The sequence below is a fragment of the Haemaphysalis longicornis genome, unplaced genomic scaffold (assembly GCF_048455015.1).
Source record: "Haemaphysalis longicornis isolate Haplotype H1 unplaced genomic scaffold, Haemaphysalis longicornis Haplotype H1 scaffold_10, whole genome shotgun sequence".
In the NCBI taxonomy this organism is placed as follows: domain Eukaryota; kingdom Metazoa; phylum Arthropoda; class Arachnida; order Ixodida; family Ixodidae; genus Haemaphysalis; species Haemaphysalis longicornis.
Window position 1 is genome coordinate 116,107,964 of NW_027526204.1, and position 23,545 is coordinate 116,131,508.

The following is a 23,545-nucleotide window of genomic DNA, read 5'->3' on the forward strand; positions in this document are numbered from 1 at the left end:
TATGCGACCAAAAAGTATTTAGCAGTAGCACGAAATATTCTGTGTTTAAATTTTGTGCGGTGAGCAGAATGAACTGCTGCACTTTTGACCTGCAAGGCTTCTGAATCGCCCATCAGGACTTTTTTGGGCAGGTAAGATCGAGTATTTTGACATTGTTTTTCAGCCCACGAGAATGCCTTATGATGAGGGACTCGGAACGCCGAAACTATCAAACGCACCATTTCAACAACTATCTTTTTATTTTTCACCAGAAACAACATTAACATTAAGTTAATGTTGTGTATATGTTGGTGACGTATATGTACCTACATATACGTCACCCATGCGAGCAGATAACAATCGGGTCACACTTCTCAATTCGCCCTGGCCACGCTACCAGGGAGTGGTGTCCCATTTTGAGGAAATTGTTTAATGGCTTTTTCCCAAAGTGAAGAGCGGAATGATGTCACAAAGGAAGGAGCGGGATAACCCTTACTCTGCCTGTTACAGCATGCCTGTTGTATTGTCATTGGGCGATGGAAGATAGCTTCACTGGTCCATCGTTTTATCAGTGGTGGAAGTCCCTCTCTTTAAAGTGATGATGATGATGAAGTGGTTGTTGAAGGGGGGGCGGGAGGGGTGACAGAGGCCGGTAACTGTCTGGCGTTACGCCGACACCTCAACCGGCCGTCTCTTTAAAGTATAAACGCGTTACGAGAAGATAGGCGAAGGACGAGTCGAAGATTTGGACGGCTTCTACAATCAGTTTGCTCGTAAGAAAACGGCATGTTCTTTGATTGTGCAACTGCAGGAGGTATCGTGACATTTTTAATTGTAGCACATTGAGCAAGGTTACGAATTAAGTATTAACTAGGAGCTGGTTTTATGCATGCTGACGAAATAAAAAAAAGGGGTTGCGCAACAAATGTTTTACTGAAATGGACTAAATTGTAGGTTTATGATGAGTTTTGTGAATTATAATTACAACCTCTTTTTTTACATTACTTTTTTTCTTAGTTTCCCCTGCAGATTTTGAATGGCTACCAGAGACAGTAATGTAAGGGGAACTGCACTGCTACACCAATGAGAAATGAGAGTTCCCCTCGGCGGTTTTGCAGGGGAAATTCGGTGGTGGATGGCCCGGCACACGGCGTGGTTAAAAAACATTGAGAAGAAACAGCCTTGCATTACGGCTGCCTTCAATGTATTAATTCACTTAAATATCGTACTAAGCCCATTATTAAAACGTAGAACTGTAGTAAGATATGGATTTACATTCCTTTCTTGAATTTTTAAAACTTGAGAGCAATTTAAGTGAACTCGCACCCACAGAATATTTCAGTGAACGGTCATACATGTGTTTCTTAATTCGCACAAAATCTATTAAACACTTTCAAACTTACCGGCAACGCAAGAGCAGCGCTGCGTTAACGCAGCAAGGCCAATACACTCAAGCATTGCAGAAGAATAAAACCCTATGTCAGTGGCGCGCCCAGTCGTACGGCACGCCTTGTCGCCCACGGCTTGCGGCAAGGCCGTCATGGTCATGCTCCCTCGATCGGGATTGTCAGGGTGGAGGCGCATGGAACCGCCGGTAAAAAATGTGTGGGCGAATCTTTCGCTCATGTAAGTAGCGCTAAGGGCAAGTTTGAATGTTTCGGAGGTGAGCACCCGCGTAATGGAGAGTATTGTAATTTGACCCTTGTTTTTAAAGGCGAAGCCCCTTAGGGGCCTGGGCTGCTGGTGTCTCCTGTCGTCGTCGTCGTAATCGTCTTCTCATATAGTCGCGGTATTAAACACCGGGAAACTCGCTTACACCTCACGCTAGAACGTAACGCGTACTAAAAAAAAAAAAAACACCAGGACACTCGTTTGCGCCTCGTACTGGAGCGCTTCTTAAAGCTTACTAAAAAAAATTAGTAGTGGCTTAGCTGTGCTATGCCAGGATATACGTAGTGTCAGCTAAGGTTCAGCAATCCAGTCCAGTCCAGTCCAATTCATTGATTGATTGATTCTGGGGTTTAACACGCCGACGCAACGCAGGCGATGAGGCGCGCCGTAGTGGAGGGCTTCGGATTAATTGTGACCACCTGGGGATCTTTATCGTGCGCCGAAATCTCGTACACACGGGTGTTTTTGCTTTTCGCCTCCCTCAGAAAAGCGGCCGCCGCGGCCGGGAATCGAACCCGCGACCTCGTGCTCAGCAGCGCAACGCCTTAGCCACTGAGCCACCGCGGCGGGTCCAATTCAGTCAAGTCCAATTCAGTCTAATCATGCAGTCCAGTCACTGCTCCTCGCGCATGCTCAGCACAGCTCTTCACGAGCCACGCGAAACGGCTATCAAGCGGCTCCGCCGTAGCGTCGGACTTGGCTACTGCGTAATTGAGGCGCACACTTGGGCACGCGCCGGCGCCAGTGCGTCTGCCGCGGCTATGACGCAACACAATCCAACGCAATCCACTTCAATCCAGTCAAATCCAAATCGAATCCAAGCCAAGTCAGTCCAATCCAATTCCCCTCGCGCTTGCGCAAAACGGCCCTTCACGGCATACGCGAAACTGCTCAACCTCGGCAGTGTAGCTTACGCTACAAAAAAAAAAGAAAAAACAGAAACAAACAAAAACAACAAAAGAAAAACACTGGGACACTCGTTTACGCCTCGCGCTAGAGAGCTTCGTGCTTCTAAAACAGGTGACTTTCACAGCAAAGCTCGATACCTCAACCCTAAATGGTTTCATATCCGGAGGTAAAAACGCCAAGGCGCCGAGAATACACTTATACACTGCATGCTTCACCCCTCCCCAGGTTTCACGCTGGTGAGATGGCCAGTAATTTTTTTGTGCATGCAGAGCCACTGAGATACCCCACGAGGCGCTTCAATTAACGCCACAAGTTCTTTCTGCTTGTCTTGTGAGGAAGTAATGAACAGTGGTGGCAGTAGAATGAGTAGAAGCTGCTATAGATGTTGGCTTTTGTGGACAAACAAGTATGTTTTGCCTAAACCAGGTGTTTTTACGCGTTTGCCAAATTGTGGACATTGATAGCTGGTCACATGATTGCCCATCGACCGTGAACCGTCCTTCAATCGCAGGAGGACAACAGTTCAATGGACAAATTATACAAGGTAATGAAGATCTTCCTGTTTTTCATGTAACGCAATTTCTCTTCTCCTCTTGACGAGTTGCCCTCAGTAGGGACCAGGCTGTGAACTCAAGAGGAAAAACGCCGTGCCACGTACCCTCCGCCCTTCTACCGTCCTCAGGAAGAACGGCTTGAGGGGTGCACGTTAAATATATGTTCACGTCGACTGCGAAGACGCAATATTTATAAGCCGATGTGCCATTATCAATGTCTCTGCAGTATCAGGCGTACTCAAATGAAACTCGTTCATGGACCCTTTGCTAAGATGAGTAAAATTAAATGACCACAAGTGGTAAGTATTGGTTATAGGCGCAGACGTACGGATCTGTATACTTAGTTTTATGCACCTTCGCTCCAACCGTGGATAGGTTCGATTAGTAATTACAATACGGCCGCGAGAACCACCACTGCAGAGGCTGGCCCTGAGATCGTTTCGAAATCACTGATCGGATCCCCGTTCCTACATTGCTGCGTAGTTGGCTTGATGCGCGGAACGCTTCATTTAAGAAGGGCTTTCTAAGTGTATTCTCGTGTTAATTCTCGGCGTTTCTGGTTACTTCTCAGTGCGTGAAGCGTAATTTCACCTCACGAGAAAGAGGCAGAGAAAATGTTTTCCAGAGCTCCCTCGTCACAGGATTCCATATGCTGCTTTCGACACCTGCCCCCTGGTAATCAGCTGTACCTGACCATCCAAGGTGGGGCTGGACTGCAAGTTCTCCTAACGCTCGCTAGGGAAAAAAAAGGGGCGGAATTATTAGCCGCTTTTTAACCGTATCAACTGTGGTAGGCTGATCGCAAACAACTTGAGCATGGTGGTGTATGCGGACGTACGCGACCGAACACGATGTAGGCAAACGCTGCGGCTCGTTTTCCCGATAAACATTGCGGGCCACGAAGATCGTTCAGCCAAGTTTCCAGATTTCGCTCGTCATTCGCAAAAAACTGGTAAAGCAGGCAATCATGAAGCGTTTACTGCATGCAGAAGCGCTCGGACAACACTGCCTGCCGTGCTTGCTGCACGGCCTACGAAGCGGCTCGAACCGTCGCAGGCCGCGGCAGCAATACCTTGTAAAAAAGTTCCTTTTTGCGCGAAAGGGAATGTTAGTGTGATTAAAAGTTTCGCTAGGTATTGTCATCAACGGTGATCGTGAAAGCGGCGATAAAATATCTGCCGCGATGTTAAAGGAGCCATGAAGACAAAATACAAGTTGGGTTTATTAGAAAGACTGCTTAGTCCCGATAACAATAATACCAATATCATCGCAATCTTCGAACAAATAATAGAGATATTAAACAAAACGTGTGAAGCAGTCGCGACCCCCTAGCCAATTTCCCGCAACTTTTCTATGACGTCACGGAACCTTGTTTGTGCGATTGGCAGCCGCCCAACTGAACTGTCGCGACGACACAGGACTGGACGTCTGTAATGGGGCCTCTAGTTTCATTTGACCGCATCACTTGAATGCTAACGTGCAGTTAACGCACTAAAAATTATATTTTATTGTTGGCCCGTGTGACGTCATTCTTGCTCATACTACGTCACTGTGGCGCGAAATTTGAAAGTTTTAAATACTTCTTGCTTTTTTTTTTGAAAAACATCTTTTGTGGCTCTAATGGAGCTGAGTGAGATAGTGAATCCTAGTTCTTTCAAATTAAACGAAGTTGTATTTTCTCTTCATGGCTCCTTTAAGCCTACATTCCTCTACGCCGATCAGCCGCCAAGGTATGTGAGCGACCCGGCACCAGTACCTGCCCGTTCACACGCGGTACGGCGAGCGGCTGAAGGATGGTGCTACCTGCGTTCAAGAATCGACACAGGCCGTGGCAGGTATCTTGATCATCGATCGCTAAAATGGCGAGCACAGCAAAAACGAAAGTTCCACATGCGAGAAAGGGATGATAGTGCGGGGAAAAGTTGTGTTAGGGGTTGTCATCTGCAATTATAGCTATAACAGTGACCAGATATATGCCCCGACGCTAAGCATAAGGGTACCAACATCTGAGAGACCCAAGCGTGCTGCGAGCTGTTGGAGAAGACCCTCTTCTAGAACTCGTCACGGGCGAGCCTGTTGCGTTTGGGTTCTCCTAGCTTCTTGGTGGACCCTAACGCTGGGTTCCCCTATTCTAAAACTTCCTATTACCCGAAATAATTACACCACGACTTCTTTAACCTAGTACTGAGCATCGCCTTCTGTGGATAGCAGTGAGTTTTCGAACTTGATGACACTAGACAAAGGCAGGCTCACTGCAAACAGACAAAATAAAAGCCTATGTTGCAAATATAATCTCCCACGGTGAGGTTCTATATAAACGTAGACGTGGGCACGTCTAAACACGCCCGAAGGCGTTGAAAGCTCGCGTTTATAGAAGGCAGACTAGTTGTCATAAAAAGTAAACAGACGTTCACGGTACGGCACTGTTCGTCAGATGTACGGCAAATGTCACCATGTCGTAAATAAAAAAAAAAACATCTGAGGGGAAACAGGCACTGCATGTTGCAGATCCTACCAGCACTTAGAAACCAGCGTGGCGAAGGAATCTGCTCATTGTTCACGCGTGCCATTCATTAGCAGGTGATGTGCTCCGTACGCGCGGTTAGATTACTACTCAGCGACACGTTTCCGTCGCTGTCGCAAGGTGTATTGTATTCGTTGCGCACAGATTGTGGGATGTCACGTCACAAGTGTTTCATAATGAATTAACGGCCTTGCTTTCTCCTCATCGGTTGCATCGTCCTCCATGGCGTTAGCTGGCTGTGTACGAGCTGTGGGCCACGATTGCAGCACACGCGGTGGTGTTGCCGCCAACAACCGAGTCGCTGTTTGCTTGCCCGGGTTATTTTCTCAGAAGACCACTTTTTGTGCAATTTGCATCATAACCACGATGAAGGGGAGCGCGGTGGCTGCACAACAACAACAACAACAAAAAGGCTGAAAATTACTTTACTCCGTAATGCAAAATTTATGCGCAGCGCGAACTGCAGTATTCTCGGTCACGGCGCATAGCTGCTGTGTCTCAGAAAGAGATTGCGCGATCAGCGGACGCATGGCATCGCCGCCACCGAGCATGTTGTAAATCGCGTTTGAACCTCACGCGAAAATGTCACGTGGTTCGGATGAGCCACGCACAAAGATGAGGAGGACGCCGAAGTACCATGTACTATCGGCCAAATAAGTGAACGGACCACAGCGCAGGCAGCCGGAACGGCGGCAGGGCCGTACCGCGGTGCTGCTATCGCGCTCCGAGTTAGCTCTGCGCGCTCACGCCGAGAGTGCTCTGAGTGATGCTAAACGTCGCCCTCACCCTCGCGCGGGTGCTTGTCACGCTTGATAGATTTCCAGTGCGGTGTTCAGTCGTTCAACTGCTGACATTTGCCTCAAAGGGAATCGCGCATCGCCGTAAAAAGAGCATATGGCGCTGCTGCGAAGTACCTGATGGCCCCAAGGCATCAAACAGCAGCGCTGTGAAAAGAAAAAAAAAAAAAAACGTCCTAGGACCTTTGTATTTTGATATGAAGGTGTATTTTCTTTCTAAGACATATTTCCTCACAATGTCTGAACGTGAAGACAACTTTAAGGGGATTGGTGCAAGGTTGCATTTCGTAAGAAGGCTTTCCCACACTAATTATTAGACAGTGAAACGTGTCCCTCTATGGAGGGAGTATGGCTGCTGTGATGCAGGTTGTTTGTACTGATGAGGAGGTTAATTTTATCATGCGGGCCGGGGTTGGGACGATTGGCTACAGACACAAAACAAATTTATTGAAGGGACAAATTACATTCTAAATGCACAAATTAGAATCAGAGTAATCTAATAAGAACTGCCCTATGGAAAAAAAAATTAACCTCAGGGAAAAAGTCTCTTTAACAATAGATCCCACTTACGAGGCCCAGGAGCGATGTCTGTCTGCTGGAGTGATGTGCTGGCGCGGGGCACTGGTCGGTAGCGTGGCCGCGTATTCGGGCGATGAAGAGATGACCTCGTTGCGCTTGCTGATTGAAGCCCGCTGTGCTTCTGAGGCTGCCGAGTTTTCTCCAGTATGGAGATTCTCCTGATAAGGCCTATCGTTTCGGCGACGTGCAGTTCAATTTTTTTCAGATATGCGGTATTTGTTGTGTAGTTTTCAAGCAGCACTCCTAATATTTTGAGCGTGGAGACTTCTGGTATGGGATCGTGCCCTATGTGGACTTTGATGTTTGGTAATACTTTGCAACGTGTCTTGGGGGTCAGTAAAAGCCATTCGGGTTTGCTAGGAGGGCATGTTAATCCTGACTTTCCTACTCCTGTTACCACTTCTTGTACTCCTTTCTGCAAGGTTTGTTCTATTTGTGCGTCACTTCCGCCTTTGACCGACGACATAATGTTGCTGATTGAGACTGCAGAACACGTGCAAACAATGCTTGAGGAACTGCGATCAGAAAGCACGGCCATGGGGTTAAAAATACATATGAATAAATCTAAAGTAATGAGGAATAAGCATGTCAAGAACGCCTTATTCAGCTTAGGAAACGAAGCGCTAGAAGAAGTAACAGAACATAACTACGTCGGACATATGGTTAGTGCTGACTCCAACCACAATAGAGGAATCCCACGCAGAATAGGTATGGGCTGTGGAGCACTCGGCGAACACTCCCAAATATTGAAAGCTAAGCTACCCTTGTCACTCAAAAGAATATCTACAACCAGGGCATACTGCCGGTGACGACATACGGAGCTGAGACTTGGCGCCTTACTAAGCAACTAGAAAGCAAACTTAAGTGGCTTCACGAGCCATGGAACGAATAATGTTAGGAATAACACTCAGGGACAAGAAACGAGCTACCTGGATCAGAGAACAAACTAGAGTAGACGATATCATATTTCAAATAAAGAAAAAGAAATGGACTTGGGCTGGCCATGTAGTGATATGAATCGACAACCGGTGGACAATTGGGATAACAGAAAGATGCGAAGACATCGGTATAGAAGAAGGGGAAGGCCAATAGGAGGGTGGAGGGATGAAATACGGAACTTCCGTGGTAAACTGTGGACTTGAGTAGCTCAGGACAGAAGCAGTTGGGGGTCAATGGGAGAGGCCTTCGTCGTGCAGTGGACCTGAGCAGTCTGATGATGATGATCATGAAACCAATTATACGACAACTAGCCGCCAAGAAGGCTCTACCATTACACCCAGTTTCACTTACTTATCGTTACGAGCTCACAGTGAAGTAAATATTGTGGGATGCCTGTCTGCCGTCAAGATATGGGCATCTACGGTGGGCGATGGCAACTTTTCATCCAACCGAGGACCCTTTCATTTCGTTCAATGCAGTTGTTATCCGCCTCGGTAAATAAATTTTGAGAAACATCTCTAACGGTTTTCGATTCCACTTCCCAATCCTCTCTTGCTGACGGGTACGACTGTAAGAAAATGCATAACCGACTACATATCGTAGTCTAATTGAAGCAGTCTTGAAAGGACACGCTGTAATGAATATTAGACCCAGTGCCGGAGACGATGTCGGAAAACCAATTTCGACAGAGAAGGAGAGCTCGCCGCAAATTTTTCCGCCTCTATAACTTATCGCTCGGGTGTGAAAAAGCGTCCGTCCCTCCAGCCGCCGTTGCGGCGTATTGCGCCGCCTTGCGTAAAATCGAGCAACGGTGGACGGAGGTCACACACACAAATATGCAACATGAGGACAGTATACATAGCCAACAAAAATACTCAGTGCCCTTCCACTCTGTGAAGAAGGATGGCCAACTGTGGTGCGGAGCCTCAACGTGAGCGACATATATGCTTTGGATAGGACGCAGTTCAAGGAGTGCACGAAACACAAGTTTGTAATTAGCAATTGAGCATACCTACTAGCTAATTAGCTGAATGGAAATTGGACGGTTCAGAGTTTTATTCCAGCGGTCAAGCATGGGCCTGTCCGTTTCCCTCCTGTAAAAGTCCCGTAGAAGTCCCATAGAAGTCCGATACACAGCAGACGGGAGTACCACCATATTTACAACTTCATTGTGAACTAATTAAGACATGTAAATGAAACTCGGCATAATGATAGAATCGTCTTGGTGGTTAATTGCAATATGATTGGTTTCCCGATAGTTTGAACAAATCAAGAGTTAGAGCCGTTTTCTGCGATCATACTCCCTCCGCAGATGGACATGCCTCAGTGTGCACCATTTAATGTGGGAAAGCCTTTTTGCAAAAACAAAGCTTACACCGATCCCTTCAATGTCGGCTTCACCTTTAGACACATATGCATTGCTGGGAAGGCATTTTTATGGAAAATAGAATCCGTCATGATAGCAAAATACATTGACCCAAGGACGGTTTTCCTATGTGTTTTATAGAGTGGTTCTACGCACGCGAGCGGTTCTTGTCTACATCGCTCTGTAGTCAGAGATCTGGATCCCAGCCATAGTCAGCTTCGGCGTAAAACAGAACGGGTCTCCATTTTATCACAGGGCAGCTGTTTGCACGGAGTATCATATTAATATATACTAGACGGAAATCTGGCGCCACTGACTAGGCGACCCGGGCGTCAGCGAGCATTCCGTCATGTACCGGGCAGATACGTTCCACTTGTCTTTGGCATGGCTCATACACAGGCTGGAAAGTTGGCTCTGGCTGCAAAAAACGCAAACATATTACCGAAGAAGAATAATCAATTTTGTTTTGTTATTAATAAACTGGAGCTACGAGAAGATTTATTTGCCGGTGATTACTTGGAAGCCTCATGCAAGATGAACAAGGAAAAGATGTGCCCATTTTTTGTTGATTTTGGCTTCGAGACAAAAAAGAAGTCCTGTGGCTAGCCAAGCCAAGTTGACGAGGAACGCCGCCAGCTGCAATGGCGGCGCCCACGACAGCCCGCGTTTGCAGCGCTATATTACCGTCTATATTATATTAGTATTAAATTCAAAGATTGTTTGATGCCCTGCGGCCGTCCGCCACTGCACGACAGCACCAAGCGGTCAATTAACAGAGATGCACGATTCCCTTTGTCGCGATCGTCAGAAGGTGAGTGATCCGTTGGTGCACTAGAAATTTGTCAAGTATAACAAGCACCCGGGCAAGGGAGAGGGCGAAGTTTGATGTCAGTTGGAGCACTCTTTTTTTTTCTTTGTTGCCTGCACTCGACAATACACAGCACATCACAGATCAACAGCGTAAATGATATGCAACAACAACGTGTGGAGGCGGCCCGACTGAGGGCTAGTGATGTCCTTTAAAATTTCTTCAATGACGTAAGCTGCTCTATTTTTGGCAGCCACACAGGCGAGACGTCTTGAGATTTAATAACCTCCAGAAAACGACTTACACTTCCTCTGAAATACTTCTTCGCAGAACGGGAATCTACGTCGCTGCTGTGCGTGAGTGCCGTTTGCTGTGGAGGACCAGCGCCATGACTAAGTCATAAGAAATTCCATCCTGTTTGTCTACGGAGAGATACCGTATGCCATGAGGTTGTAGCGGGAAGTCTTTTCAAAGTGTCCCTTGTAAAACATCCCCGAAACATAAGCCCTTCCAACAATGCAAAAAAACAAACATGGTCTATCGTCTCCGGGGATTTGAAGCTAAAGGAATCTGTTCCCCATGGCGCAAAAAGCCCCCTTTCTTCCATAAAAGTCCGGACTAATAATGTTCCCGTTTGTAGAATAAAGGGAAAAAGATTTTACTCCAGGCTGTACTTGCATTCTTTTCACCCTTTTGAGCTCGTCCTGGCCGGGCCCTCCACAGTACATAGCTCTGTACAAGGGCACAGTGAAGACAACATTTAAATCAAAGCACTCTCGGCGTGAACGCGCGGAGCGCGATAGCAGCGGCGCAGTACGGCCCTGCCGCCGCTCCGGCTCCTTGCGCCGTGGTCGATTTTCTTTTTTGGCCTATAGTACGTGCAGTGCGGAGTGCGTTCTGGGCTTTTGTGGCGCGGGCTCGGTATACCACCTCTTACCACCCTTACACTTTTGCCACAATTTCTTCCCCCGTTTTTCTTCTGTCTTCGGTGTCTCCATCGTTCTCTCGCTTACGAGGCCGAAGACGCCATCACACCACTGTAGCAGATGAAATGTGTTCTAGCCGACGACAAGGTAACCCAGCATTCTTTGAGGGACATATATTGTAGGTGGCGCCACGTTATGTGCGGGGGGAAATTTTTTCGCGCCTGGCCTGGAAGCGACATACTTTACCAAGATTCAGAACTTATTTACAGGTATTTGCAAATCAAAGGCATAATCAGATTTGGAGCATGCCTGCATCAAACGGGAATCTTTCCTCTGCCCGCAAAGCACCCAAACACCTTGATTTTATTCGCAAAATCACGCCTCCAAAGGGGGAGCACAATGAGAGCAAGAAAAAAAAACCTATAGGAATAACGCACGTTTGATCACTACGTCGCCCTTCTCAGTGACGGTTCTCGAAGAAGCGAGCCAAACAAAATAAGCAAAAACTTTCGCGCTCTCAACGAGTCGCGCACCCCAGAAATGTAGGATTGTAGACAACAGAATTTTTTAAGAAACAAAAAAAAAATCTCACTGCAGATCCCTGGGGTGAGAGCACCGCTTCTCCGGCAGCTCGCGTACGCTGGAAGTGTGCCAAAGACGTTGTCAGATGTGTCTCTGCTATCAGCGCCATCGCCGAGACCAGTATGCTGTGAAGAATGCTCGAAGCCAGGTTAAAAAAATGGCTTTAGATGTATGGGTTGGCTATCACCATCGGCAGGCCGGCATGCGTGTTCTCGTCCTTTCGTTCACCGCTGGTGCAGCTACGCGACGCTCCGATGCGGTTCGGCCAAAGCTCCCGTACTCCAATTACTTATGACGGCACCTGTACGGTACGAGCGCCCCAAGTTTGCGGCAGAACAGTCGGAGCAGCTGGCCGTGTTTGAAGGAGTGCGCCACTCGATGAACTCTTTTGGCCTCCGGGCAGTGCCGGGGAGCGGGACCAAGTGCTCGAGGGCCTGGGTGCATACCTGGGTACCTCGGGGCTGCACAGTGCACTCAACTACAACACCATCTAACCGCCCAGGTTGTAGTGGAGTGCTGCTGCTGACGCAGCTTTTCTGTGTGTGGGTGCGTGCATGCGTGTGGGCATGTCCCTTTTGCCTGTATTACACAACATTGTCGTCTGTACATTCACGTTTAGTCTAAATCGGTAGCATTTCTGTCTGTATTTACAAATTGCCCGATTATTAACTCCTGTTTTCCCTCTGTTTTATATTTATCCCTGTTATTTTTCTCTCTCTGTATTGTATATATGTTAATACTAACCTTGAAATCGACCCAAGTCCCAACTGTTCCATCTTTCTTTAAGACGGGCACAAACCCGCCGCTGTGGCCCTGTGGCTGAGGCGATGCGCTGCTGAGTACGAGGTCGTGGGTTCAGTTCCCGGCCGCCGCGGCCGCTTTTCTAATGGAGGCGAGAAGCAAAAACGCCCGTGTGTACGAGATTTGGGCGCACGTTAAAGATTTCCTTGTAGTCAAAATTAATCCGGAGCCCTCCACTACGGCGCGCCTCATCGCCTGCGTTGCGTCGGCGCGTTAAACCATATAATGAATCAATGAATCCTATGCCCTATTCCTATATGTACTCTTTCCTCCGTATCACGCCTCCATACACCAGCAGGCGTTCCGGTGTGCGCTCATAGGCGAGACAATTTACGCCTGTTGGTGGATCTTCCCATTCCATTTACCAATACATACTTACATACATACATACATACTTACATACATACATACATACATACATACATACATACACACATACATACATACATACATACATACATACATACATACATACATACATACATACATACATACATACATACATACATACATACATACATACATACATACATACATACATACATACATACATACATACATACGCTTACTATCTCATTCTCGCCCGTTCTCAGATGAGGAGGAAAAACTTTATTGGTGGCAAAAAGTAGATTTTCGTCTTCCCAAGGGAGAGGAGCCCTCATTCCAGAGCCCCTGTAGCTTTGGCGGTCGCCCGGGCCCTCTCGACCAGTCTGCGCTGATCTTCTAGGGTCGAGCTGGACAGCACGGCTTCCCACTGTTCACTCGTTGGATTGTCATTCACAGGCACTGTCTTAGTTTCGGGACAGGCCCATGTGACGTGGTAAAGAGTAGCTGTTTCTCGCCCGCACAGTGGACATTGATTTGACGGATGGACAGCGGGGTACATCGAGTGGAGGAGGCTGAGATGTGGGTAGGTGTTCGTCTGCAACAGGCGCCATTCTACTGTCTCCTCTTTGGTTAGGTGTTTGTGCGGCGGAGGAAGAGAGCGGCGACTTAAACGCTGATGTTGCAGAATATCATGATATGTCAAAGGGATTGGCACTGGAACTGTGAGACAAGTAAGTTGACATTCCGGCTTTCAGGAACCACATTGATGAACGAAAACGCTCCTACAGCTTCGCATCGCACGATTTGTTCCAACAAATACGGAAGGAGTATAAAGTAGGACCGTAAATATAAAAAAATACAAAAGCAGGAAAGCAACTGCCTTCCGAACTGCTTATTTAAGTGATGTGCCACGAACTTAACCCCGGCCTGAAGTCCCCCAGTGGTCAGCAGAGTGCGTGGAGCTTTTGCTTGAAACTCAGGAGCCTCGCTCTTTTGTACCTCTGCAAAAAAAAAGAAAAAGAAAAAGAAAACGCTTCCCAGAGGCTCCCTGATTAAGCCCTCAATATCGTTAACATGCTCGCAAGTGTTTGTATTCAATTGCACGCATGATATTATTGCGCTATAAGCCTATTTATTTCAACTTACTTCACCAAAGCAAAACACTTCGCACAGTGGAGAATCCACAGCGCACTAATTAGGCACTATTTTGCAGGGTCACCCTTAGGCTGTTGGTAGCACCTATTATCGACCACCTTTGGGTCAATAAAAATTGACAGGCGGAAAATATCTTGGGCAAGCCCTGCCAATGTGCACATCCGGATGCGTTTCGTCTGCATACAGGCGTCCCTGGGGAAAGGGGCCCGATGTCGTCGCTTAAGTCTGGATGTTGCAAAGCAGGGCCGTCGACAACGACAGTACGATGAAGGCCGGGCGAGCAGAACGGCCGGAACTTTGTTCTGAAAAATGATAACAAGAGGATGGCAGGTTTGAATATTCACTTCACATGGCAGTTCACTTCGCATGGTTTCCTGAATTGTGCTACCCTAGAAGCCGGAATCGCATCGCATCGGAAAATGAAAAATCTTCGAATGAGGTCAAGTACAGCTGAGTTTCTGTACGCTTGACAAGAAAATAGCGCAGTGGACGTGGACGAACGTGCGTGGAGTGTTCGAGGAAACCTCCTTTTAATATATGCGCAGATTAACTATTTCAAGTTGCATTTGTGCTTAAGTGCGTAGGTGAAAGGTTAGCACCAGCACAAAGGTTGATTATGAGGTTCAACGCGACGACGCTACACAGGCGATGAGCCGCGCCGTATTGGAGGGCTCCGGATTAATTTTGACCACCTGGAGATTTTTAACATCCATCAAAATCTCGAACAGTGGGGCTTTTTTGCTTTTCGCCTCCAGCAAAAAGGCGGCTGCCGCGGCGGGTATCGAACCCGCGTCCTTGGGACCAGTACACAGGTTGCCCAGAACCATCTATACATGGGCAGGGTTGCTAAATGGGAGTTGCGCTTTGTTTTTGTTTACGGTCTCTGGAACTTCTAGAAATGATATATAGCGTTTGAACTCCACAACAAAGTTGCTGCAGGCGAGAATCTAATAAGATCCGCTTTCCTGGCGCAGTCAGCCCCCCACTGTTCTCTAATCACGCGAATCAGCACTGTTAAAATCTCCCTCGCTCCTTTATTGCTGAGCAATCACCATTGCGGCTGTAATTACGAAAATCAGCACTGCTGAAATCTCCCTCGCGCCTTTTTTTCTGAGAAATGACCATTGCGACTCTACTGACGAGAATCAGCACTTCTCCTCGCTCCTATATTGCTGAGCAATCACCATTGCGAAGAACTGATTATACAGGGGTGGGCGGGAAGCTAGAATGAATTACTGTCGAAGTCGTGGCTCATCTCAGTGAGGAATGTGGGACCGTATGGTGAAGTAGCTTTTTGTCTTCGTAATGTAGTAATCTGCCTTTGGTCACTGAGCTTGAACAGCAACTGTACGCAGCAATACAGCTAGAAAAAAGTACGGAGTCCCTGCTCATTAGCTATAGGGGCAATGCCGCTACGGCAACTTCGCTACAGAGAATTTGACCACTTTGTAGGCCTATGATTTTGGCACCTGCGCAGATCACGCACTTTAGCATGGTTAGTCCTATGCAAAACAATGGGAAGCCATGTAATATTGATGCGGGAAATAGCAATCCGCTCAGTTAACCACTCGTTGTTATACCGCACGCACCCCTGCGTTCGGTTGCAAGACAGCACATACTAATTCTCAGAACGGTTCCAGGAGCCACTCTGCGGGAAATTGAAAGAAACGCTATTTTAGAGATGCAAGTCCGAGCCTTCGGCGGCCTACTCCTCAGATAGAGAAAGTGAAGCGGCGTTGTCTGGTGGACTGTATTTGAGTACACGATTGTGGTGTAAGGCACGAATGAATCAAACATGGACAATGAGAAACATCCACCCACAATTTCGGAAGTGACTAGGTGAAGCGACCCATTGCTTCTCTGGGAACAGAAGTATTTGCGGTGGTTAGGTCTGGAACATGGATGTCATCGCATGGATAGACACAGGGCAGGGTTGATGTCTGGGCTGTTTGGATTAGCGTCAAATGAACGCGAACAAAAATAATGCCCTCCTCTGTCTATACGACGACGATGGTTGAACGCGAAGCTTTCTCGTCATGCATTGTTTGGTTGAGAAATCCCACGCTGCCATTTTGTGCTACTCTGGAGGTACGCACCACCGCAACTCCCGGGTGTGCACTCCGTAAGCCTAATGTTAGGCATTTGGGGTGCACGGCGCGAATTGGTACCTCTTGCTAGGCGTTGAGTGAGCACGTTTTCGAGTGGCGGCCGGTTTGAGGTGTTAAACCCCAAGATGTGGCGTAAAGGCCGAACCGCATGGAGCGTTTTTTCACGCGATTCGCGCGCGTCGGCGTTGCGCGTGCGTTTTTTCGACGCCCGTGTCGACGATTCCGCGCCCGCGTCAGCATCTGCCTTGGATAGATTTTGACCAGCGCAAGTAGCCTGGCGACTTGCGCCAATGAGGAGGCGCGCGGCTCATGGCGGCGGTTTCGAAGCGCTCGAGACAACTTGCTGGCTCCGCCGGGGATGTTTAGGCTTACCACCCCAGCATATATTGAATTGGCGCTTTCACTAGCGGCGCGGTTGATGTTTTATAGTACCGTTTTCACCCACATTATAAGCTCCTTTACCACACAAGCAACTTCGTTCGTGCTTTGAGCGGCATTTTAGAGAGCGCTTAGTAGCGGTCGCTCGAGCTCCCGACACCACTTCGCTGCCGAAGCCGCCGCCATGTTGCCGCCGCAGTCACAGTACTAAAACACTGGGACCTCCCTATTTTAACGCCTCGCGCTAGAAAGCCACGCGCACTAAAAGAACACACCGGGACACTCGTTTTCCTACGCCTCGTGCTAGAACGCTTCGTGCTTCAAAGACACGAGACTTACGGCAAAGATGAATACCTTTAACCCCAAACCCTTTCCTCTCCGCGGGCAAAAACGCCCCGGTTTGCTCCTTCGCAGCTTCGCGAATCCGCAGGTTTCACGTTATCGGTTTATCTCCGTGGGCAAAACGCCAAGGCAACACGAATACACTTATACACTGCATGCTTCGCCCCTCCCCAGGTTTCGCGTTACTGGAGATTGCCCGGGATTTTTATTTCGTATTTTGAACGCTCTTTTGTCGAGTTTTTTTTTGTGCATATCTTCAGTGTTATTGGCATTGGTTGATATGTCCTTATTACGTGCAACTGGCTGCGTTATGACGCGTAGATACTATCCTATGGAGGGAATTTAGCGTGAATAGGCGAAAGGTTTTTGGAGTCGCTGCCCAATAGCTGCATTATGTGTGTGGCCTGAATGAACGCCTCAGGCGTTGTTGTTAGTGCAGCCTACGGTTGGCTGTTCTGCTTAAATGTGTTTGCAATCACCACCTCATCGACCTTTTTACTGAATGCATAAAGGGGTAATCCCAGAACGACTGTGGCATGTGCGCAGTCGTGGTCTCAAGTTTTCGTGGTTGGGTGAAGGTAAGTGATTGATATGGAAGCAAGTACCTTAGTCACGAGTTCGCCATCGCTTCAACAAGCTTTCGAATCTTTTGCTCCTTCAAGTGGTTATGCTGTAGCATTTTTTGTGTACAATGGTATTAACTCGCACATTGCCGCTAGTTGATACGATTTTTTGGTGAATTTTAGGTGTGTTCTTCTAAGCGCTGGTGTACTGTAAAAGAAACATGGTTTCGGTATCACTCCGTGTCGCTGCGTTAGTGGTTTTCGATCACATTTCCCACTTCGGCGGGAAACTGCTGCTTATATGGCATAGATAGTCTACAGATAGAAGTTGGTTCTTCAGAAAGGTTCATCATGAGGAAGTAATGAACGTTGGATGGAGTATGGACTTCTGCTCTATGATTCATTGTTATACGTTAGGGAGAGGGAGAAGGGGCAACTATGTGCATCCTGGATTTGTAGAGCGGAAAATAAAACATTTTTAACACTGTCGAACAGTTTCTGTCTTGTCGAGCCACTCTAGTCGAAATTGTGAAGGAAATCTCGAGGAGACACTGGGTTTTTGCGTGTCCGGAACATGTGAAGCTGAAGGAACCCTGACTTCACCTGCTATAGCAGCAGAAACACGCGCACTGACAGCTCGTGTTCATTTCACTTCGTAAGAATACTAGCCTAAACAAGATTTGAGACACACCAAACTAGTGTTTATTATCTGCTACGATTCGTTCTTAAACATGGGAACAAGGGTAATTGTTAGATACGCGACGGGAGGGAGCAAAGTGGCCTCTTAAACCTAGCGTTCACGAATAAAAACAGCTGTTTACTGAGTGCTAAATAACATTTAATATAGTTTGTTGAACTCAGGTACGTTCATTCAAGGTCTGCTAATTTATGTACGGTCTTATTTAGAAAATATTGCCGTAAACCAAGCTGTATAGATAATCTTTTGCTTGGGATTACTTCAACATGATTTTCAAGTCCTCCAATGAGATTCACTTTGTGAGTTTTAGTATTTACAATGAGTGAAAAGTGCATTGCACTTTAATAAAGCTACATTAGGTTAAACTTGGGAACAATAGCTAAATTTTAACGCTGTGGTGTAGAAGGATTGAAGATATACTTACGCTCAGTTGTGCCAGGCTTTCCTGAGGAAGTCACGAAGCTTTGAACCACATGCTTGACTCTTCCCTCTTCTGAGCTGAGGGCTGGTGCGACCGGGTTTATTCTTGTATCGGTACCTGCAAGGTCAGATAGCACCGTAAAGAGCACCATTCAAAACAGCGAGCTGTAGTGGCGAAATACATACACATGTGTTGATTTTCACAAACTATTTTACGAAGGAAAAAGAAAAATACAGCTATTTGGCAACTTCACACATCCTAAAATCCTGCGTAGTTTCAGGTACCAGCGTACACACCGAAAAAGAAAAACATTAACGAAGCAGCATAAAATAATTATGTCACTCACTCAGCAAACTTGAAAACGTAGAAATACGGCTGCAGTATTTGACTAAGAAAACATTGGGCCGTGCCGCACCCGCCATCAAATTACTCTTCGCAAATTTCTCACGTTATTCTGAATTTGCTCAACCGATTTTGTTTAATATAAGTTATATGGAATTGTGTTAAATAAGCCGAATAGCCTCGAGCAACTAACCGGTTTTTCTGCGTTACGCATCAGGAAATGCAGCTTTATGCCTAAAATGTATAATTTCTTTCACACCAGTTTTGCCCGGAGTGGTGATCACAGGAATGCATACATTGCGTTGTATGATTTCCTCTGCTCACTTTTATTCTGGCTTCCTTTCGCATACGAAAGCTACTGTGAGATTTTTTTTAATAGTCCTTATTTTCGGTTTCCTTGTAATAAAGTTTAGTTTAGAGCGAGCGCTACATGTTTTAAGGCCATTCATCGCGTCTTAGTGACCTTCAGCCACCGGCACTCAAGCTGCGCCTTTCTTTATTAACGCTTCGCTTGCTGGTTGTTGTATGAGAATACTTCTCCTGTCGTTGCAGGTTTTTGAATTAACCCAGAAGAAGCACTTCGATATTTTGTTCGTTCAACTGTTTATTCACACTTCTCGTTGGAGCCAATTGGAGCAGTCGCCGGAGCGATGCTCGTCCGTGGGCCCCTCGGAGTCGTTCTCCTTGCTTTCCGCTTTCGCGGTCACCAAGAGCCCGGCCGCTCCCTCGCTTCCCCGAATTCCGCGAGCGGCCCCTCCCTCCAGTCGTGGTGTCCCGTTACTGCCAGAGGCGCCTCTTAATGGCTTTTCCTTTCCTGCGCCCGGCCGTTCTGTCGTCCCTCTGTGGTCTCTCTCCACGACTGGACGGAAGGTCCGCGCACAGTTCTAACACTCCCCCCCGCAATGAGACAGGGCTCATTCTACGTTATGTTGTTTCCAATGGGAACAGGAGCTGAACCGGTCGCTTTACTGTTTTTCCCTGCGGCACCCTGACCTCACAAGAGCGGATTTTGCCGTCTCGGCCGGGAAACACTGCTGTCACGATGCCGGTCTTCCAGAGCAGCCGCGGGCGGTCCTCCCGTATTAACACCACGTCGCCGACCCCAGGGACCCCTCCTTTCGTTTTCTTCGAGGCGTAGGCCGAACGAAGCTGCCCCAAGTACTCTTTTCGCCACACATTCCAGAACAGATGCAGGATCTGCTTTCGTTTTTGCCAGAGCAGTCGGAGCGAGGTCGCAGAGCTTTCCACGAATTTTTCCTCGTGCAGTGGCAGTGTGGTTAGGCGTCTTCCGGCCAAGAAGCAGGCTGGTGTGAGGGGGGCACCATCGTTAGGGTCGTCGTAAGTGTAAGTGAGGGGCCTAGAATTTATGACTGCTTCGACCTCGGCGAGCACCGTTGACAGCTCGACAAAGCCAAGGGTCTGCCGGCCGATGGTCTTCTTTAGGGCCAATTTTACACTTCGAACCATTCTCTCATAGAACCCTCCCCACCACGGCGCTCGTTCAGCAATAAACCTCCACTCAATGCCCGAGTTGGAGAAGTAGCTCTGGGAATCGGGGTGCCGCAGGGCCTTCCAAAGATTGCCCATGTCTTTAGAGGCGCGTTTGAAAGTCAAGGCATTGTCCGAGTAAACTACTCGGCATAACCCCCTGCGTGACACAAAGCGACGAAAGGCATGGATGAAAGTTCCTGTGCTCATGTCCGTAACGAGTTCCAAATGCACTGCACGCGTCACGGCACAGGTAAACAACACTATATACACTTTCACCATCTTGTCCTTCTCGTTCACAAAAAGGGGGCCGGCAAAGTCAATGCCGACAACCTCAAAGGGCTCTGCTTTGGTGGTCCGTTCGGGGGGAAGGAGTCCGGTGTCTGCCTCGATGTGGGAAGCACTGTACCGCCGGCACACAGCACAAGATCGCACCACACTTTTCACGAGTTGGCGTCCACGCACAATCCAGTATCGTTCGCGCAGCTGCACGAGTGTGTCTCTGGCGCCCGCGTGTAGGAGTTGCAAATGTGCTCGATTTACCAGCAGGACTGTGTATCGGTGCTCCTTGGGCATCACGATCGGGTGGCGCTCATCCCTCGTCTTGTTCGCAGAGCAGAGTCGGCCGCGTATTCTGAGCAGGCCCTTTTCGTCTGTAAACAAGTTAAAGTCCTTCAACGAAGAGTCGTTTGAAAGCTTCATACGCTGTGTCGTGCGGCGTATTTCGTCCGAAAAGGCCGTTTGTTGAGCTTTCTTCAGCCAGTACTCTTCGGCTCGTTCAATCTCCGCTGCCGTCAATGGACCGGACGTCTTTTCCTTGCTTCGCAGGTTATGCAGAAAGCGCATAACCCAACCCGTCACGCGATTCACCTTTGTCGCCGAACTGAAACGCGTCAACTTCAGGAGATCGGGTTGTTCCTCGCAAGTCGTTGTCGCTACATTCACTTCCTTTTTCGTTTCCAACTCTTCAGGCGTGAAACCAGACGGACGCTCCTCGGACGGCCATACTTCCTCCTGTTGTCTTATCCATGATGGACCGTGCCACCACATGTCGCTCAATTTTAGGCTAGCCGCGGTCATGCCCCTCGTCATGAGATCGGCGGGATTACCTTTGCCTGGGCAATGCCTCCACCGTGCGACGTCCGTGTTTTGTTGGATCTCTGCAACCCGGTTCTTAACGAACTCCTTCCACCTTGCCGCGTCACCTCGGATCCAGTGAAGGGTGATCATCGAGTCCGTCCACAAGTGGATGCTGTCGACATGAAGCTTGAGGCTTGACCCGATGAATTGGCAAAGTCGAGATGCCATCAAGGCTCCCATCAGCTCCAGCCTTGCCAATGTGATGGGCTTCACTGGTGCCACGCGGCATTTGGCCATGATCAGGGTGCAGGTTCGTTCTCCTGTGCTGCTCTCTGTGCACAGGTATGCAGCCGCACCGTACGCCTTCTGGCTGGCGTCGCAAAACACGTGTAGTGTGCGGTGCACAGGGTTCCCTCCGATATTTCCCTCGTACGTTCGGGGAATGCTCATCTCACTGAGCAAAGGTAGCTCCTGGCACCACTTCGTCCATTCGTTCAGTAGATGGTCGGGTAAGGGGTCATCCCAGGCGATGTTTGCCTTCCAAATTTCCTGGAAGAGTGTTTTTGCCCTCACTGTGAAAGTTGACAGGAAACCAAGTGGGTCGTACAGCCGAGCGCTTGTCTGTAGGACGAAGCGCTTCGTGTTTCTTTGCTCCGCAGAAAATTTGATGACAGGATCTGGAGCAAAGGTTAGGAGGTCTTCGTTAGGTAACCACGTAAGGCCGAGAACCTTTAGCAGGTTGGCGGGTTGACCAAGAGGTACTTCGTTGAGGCTGTCCTGCGCGAAAAGTTCTCTCATTTGGCTACTGTTAGACCCCCACTTGTGCAGGCGCATCGACGCTGCAGCGAAAATGCGGTTAACCTCGCCGTACACCTTTACCGCTTCCTCTTCGCTGGAGGCGCCGCACAGCACGTCATCGACGTAGATGCAGTTTTTCAGCATCTTTGCTGTTTCTGGGTATTGCTGCTCCATTTTCTCAAGGTGGCACTGCAGCGTTGCCGCCAAAAGGAAAGGGCTTGACGTTGTCCCGAACGGCACTCGAGTCATCCTGTATGCAGCGATTTCCGGCAAGGGCTTGTCATTTTCGGGCTTACGAGCAAACCACAAAAATCTAAGCGCATCGCGGTCTTCAGGGGCGACACTTATCTGCAGAAACGCCTTTTCCGCATCAGCGACGAGTGCGACTGGGTGGCTTCGGAAATTTAGTAGCAGGCGCACGAGGTCTGGATTTAGATTTGGCCCACTGTCCAAGTTGTCGTTCAGCGAGTTTGCGTCCGTACTGTGCGATGACGCGTCGAACACGATTCTGAGCTTGGTTGTCGTGCTGTTGTCTCGCAGAACAGGTTGGTGCGGCATGTAATAGATACGCTGATTGCCGTCGTGTGGATCAGTGGGCGCTTCCTCTGCTACGCCATCGTCAATCAGTCGCCGCATCTCGGTGTCGTACCTTTCCATGAGTTCCGGGGCTCTGTTGAGCCTTTTTGTCAGGGAACGAAATCGTTTCTCTGCCACTGCGCGGTTGTCTGCCAACTTTACGTTATTCTTCCACGGCAGCTTCACCTGGTAGCGGCCGTTAACTGTCTCGATGTTGTTCTTGAATTCGTCCTTAACCTGACAGTTCGAGGGGTTTTGTGTTGTTTCCGACACTCCGACGCCCTCTAGCTCCCAAAACTGCCTCAAAATTGGCGCTGTTTCTTGGTCGGCTACTGTCGTACGTAGGACGATCGCGTGGGCACAGTTAACCAGCTGACATGTTGTCGAAGTCTGACCCTGAACTGCCCAACCGAATCTTGTCTCCACTGCCATGAGTTTGTTTTTCAGCTTTCTTACAGAGCCCGTAATGCACTCCCAATAATAATCAGAGCCAACAAGGATTCCGGTGCTCGCGTTCGTTAGCAGTGTTGTGTCGTCACCGAGTGGGCAGCGAAGTTCTTCTAGCGACTTGCAAATTTCGTCGTCAGGGCAGGGAATTTGTTGCTCGCAGATTGAGGGTGTTTCCAGCGCCTCAATTACCCTTTCCGTGTTTGCATTATGCCTGCTGATGAGGCGAACCTCAACCACCCGGAATGTTCGTGCGTCGCTCTGCCCTCCAAACACTCCAATCGAGAGTTTCTCCGTGTGGAGCGGCCGACAGCCGAGTCTCTTAGACAGCTCCTCCGTAATAAACGATCGTTGGCTGCCGCTGTCGAAAAGGATTCTTGTGATACTC

General features: G+C 48.4%; 1 protein-coding gene across 2 annotated transcripts in view; it reads right to left on the minus strand.

The window, feature by feature from the left end:
- Nucleotides 1-13,862: 13,862 nt before the first annotated feature.
- LOC144159168 (uncharacterized) overlaps nt 13,863-23,545 on the minus strand; it is a 50,345-nt gene continuing 40,662 nt past the window's right edge. Inside the window, exons 8-9 of one of the 2 annotated variants that reach the window (XM_077690492.1) lie at nt 18,430-18,543; nt 13,863-14,219 (exon numbers count right to left, since the gene is read on the minus strand). In XM_077690492.1, the coding sequence (XP_077546618.1) occupies nt 14,137-14,219; nt 18,430-18,543 (197 nt within the window). In that variant the 3' untranslated portion in view covers nt 13,863-14,136. The remainder of the gene's footprint in view (nt 14,220-18,429; nt 18,544-23,545) is intronic. The other variant, XM_077690494.1, reaches the window with a different exon arrangement.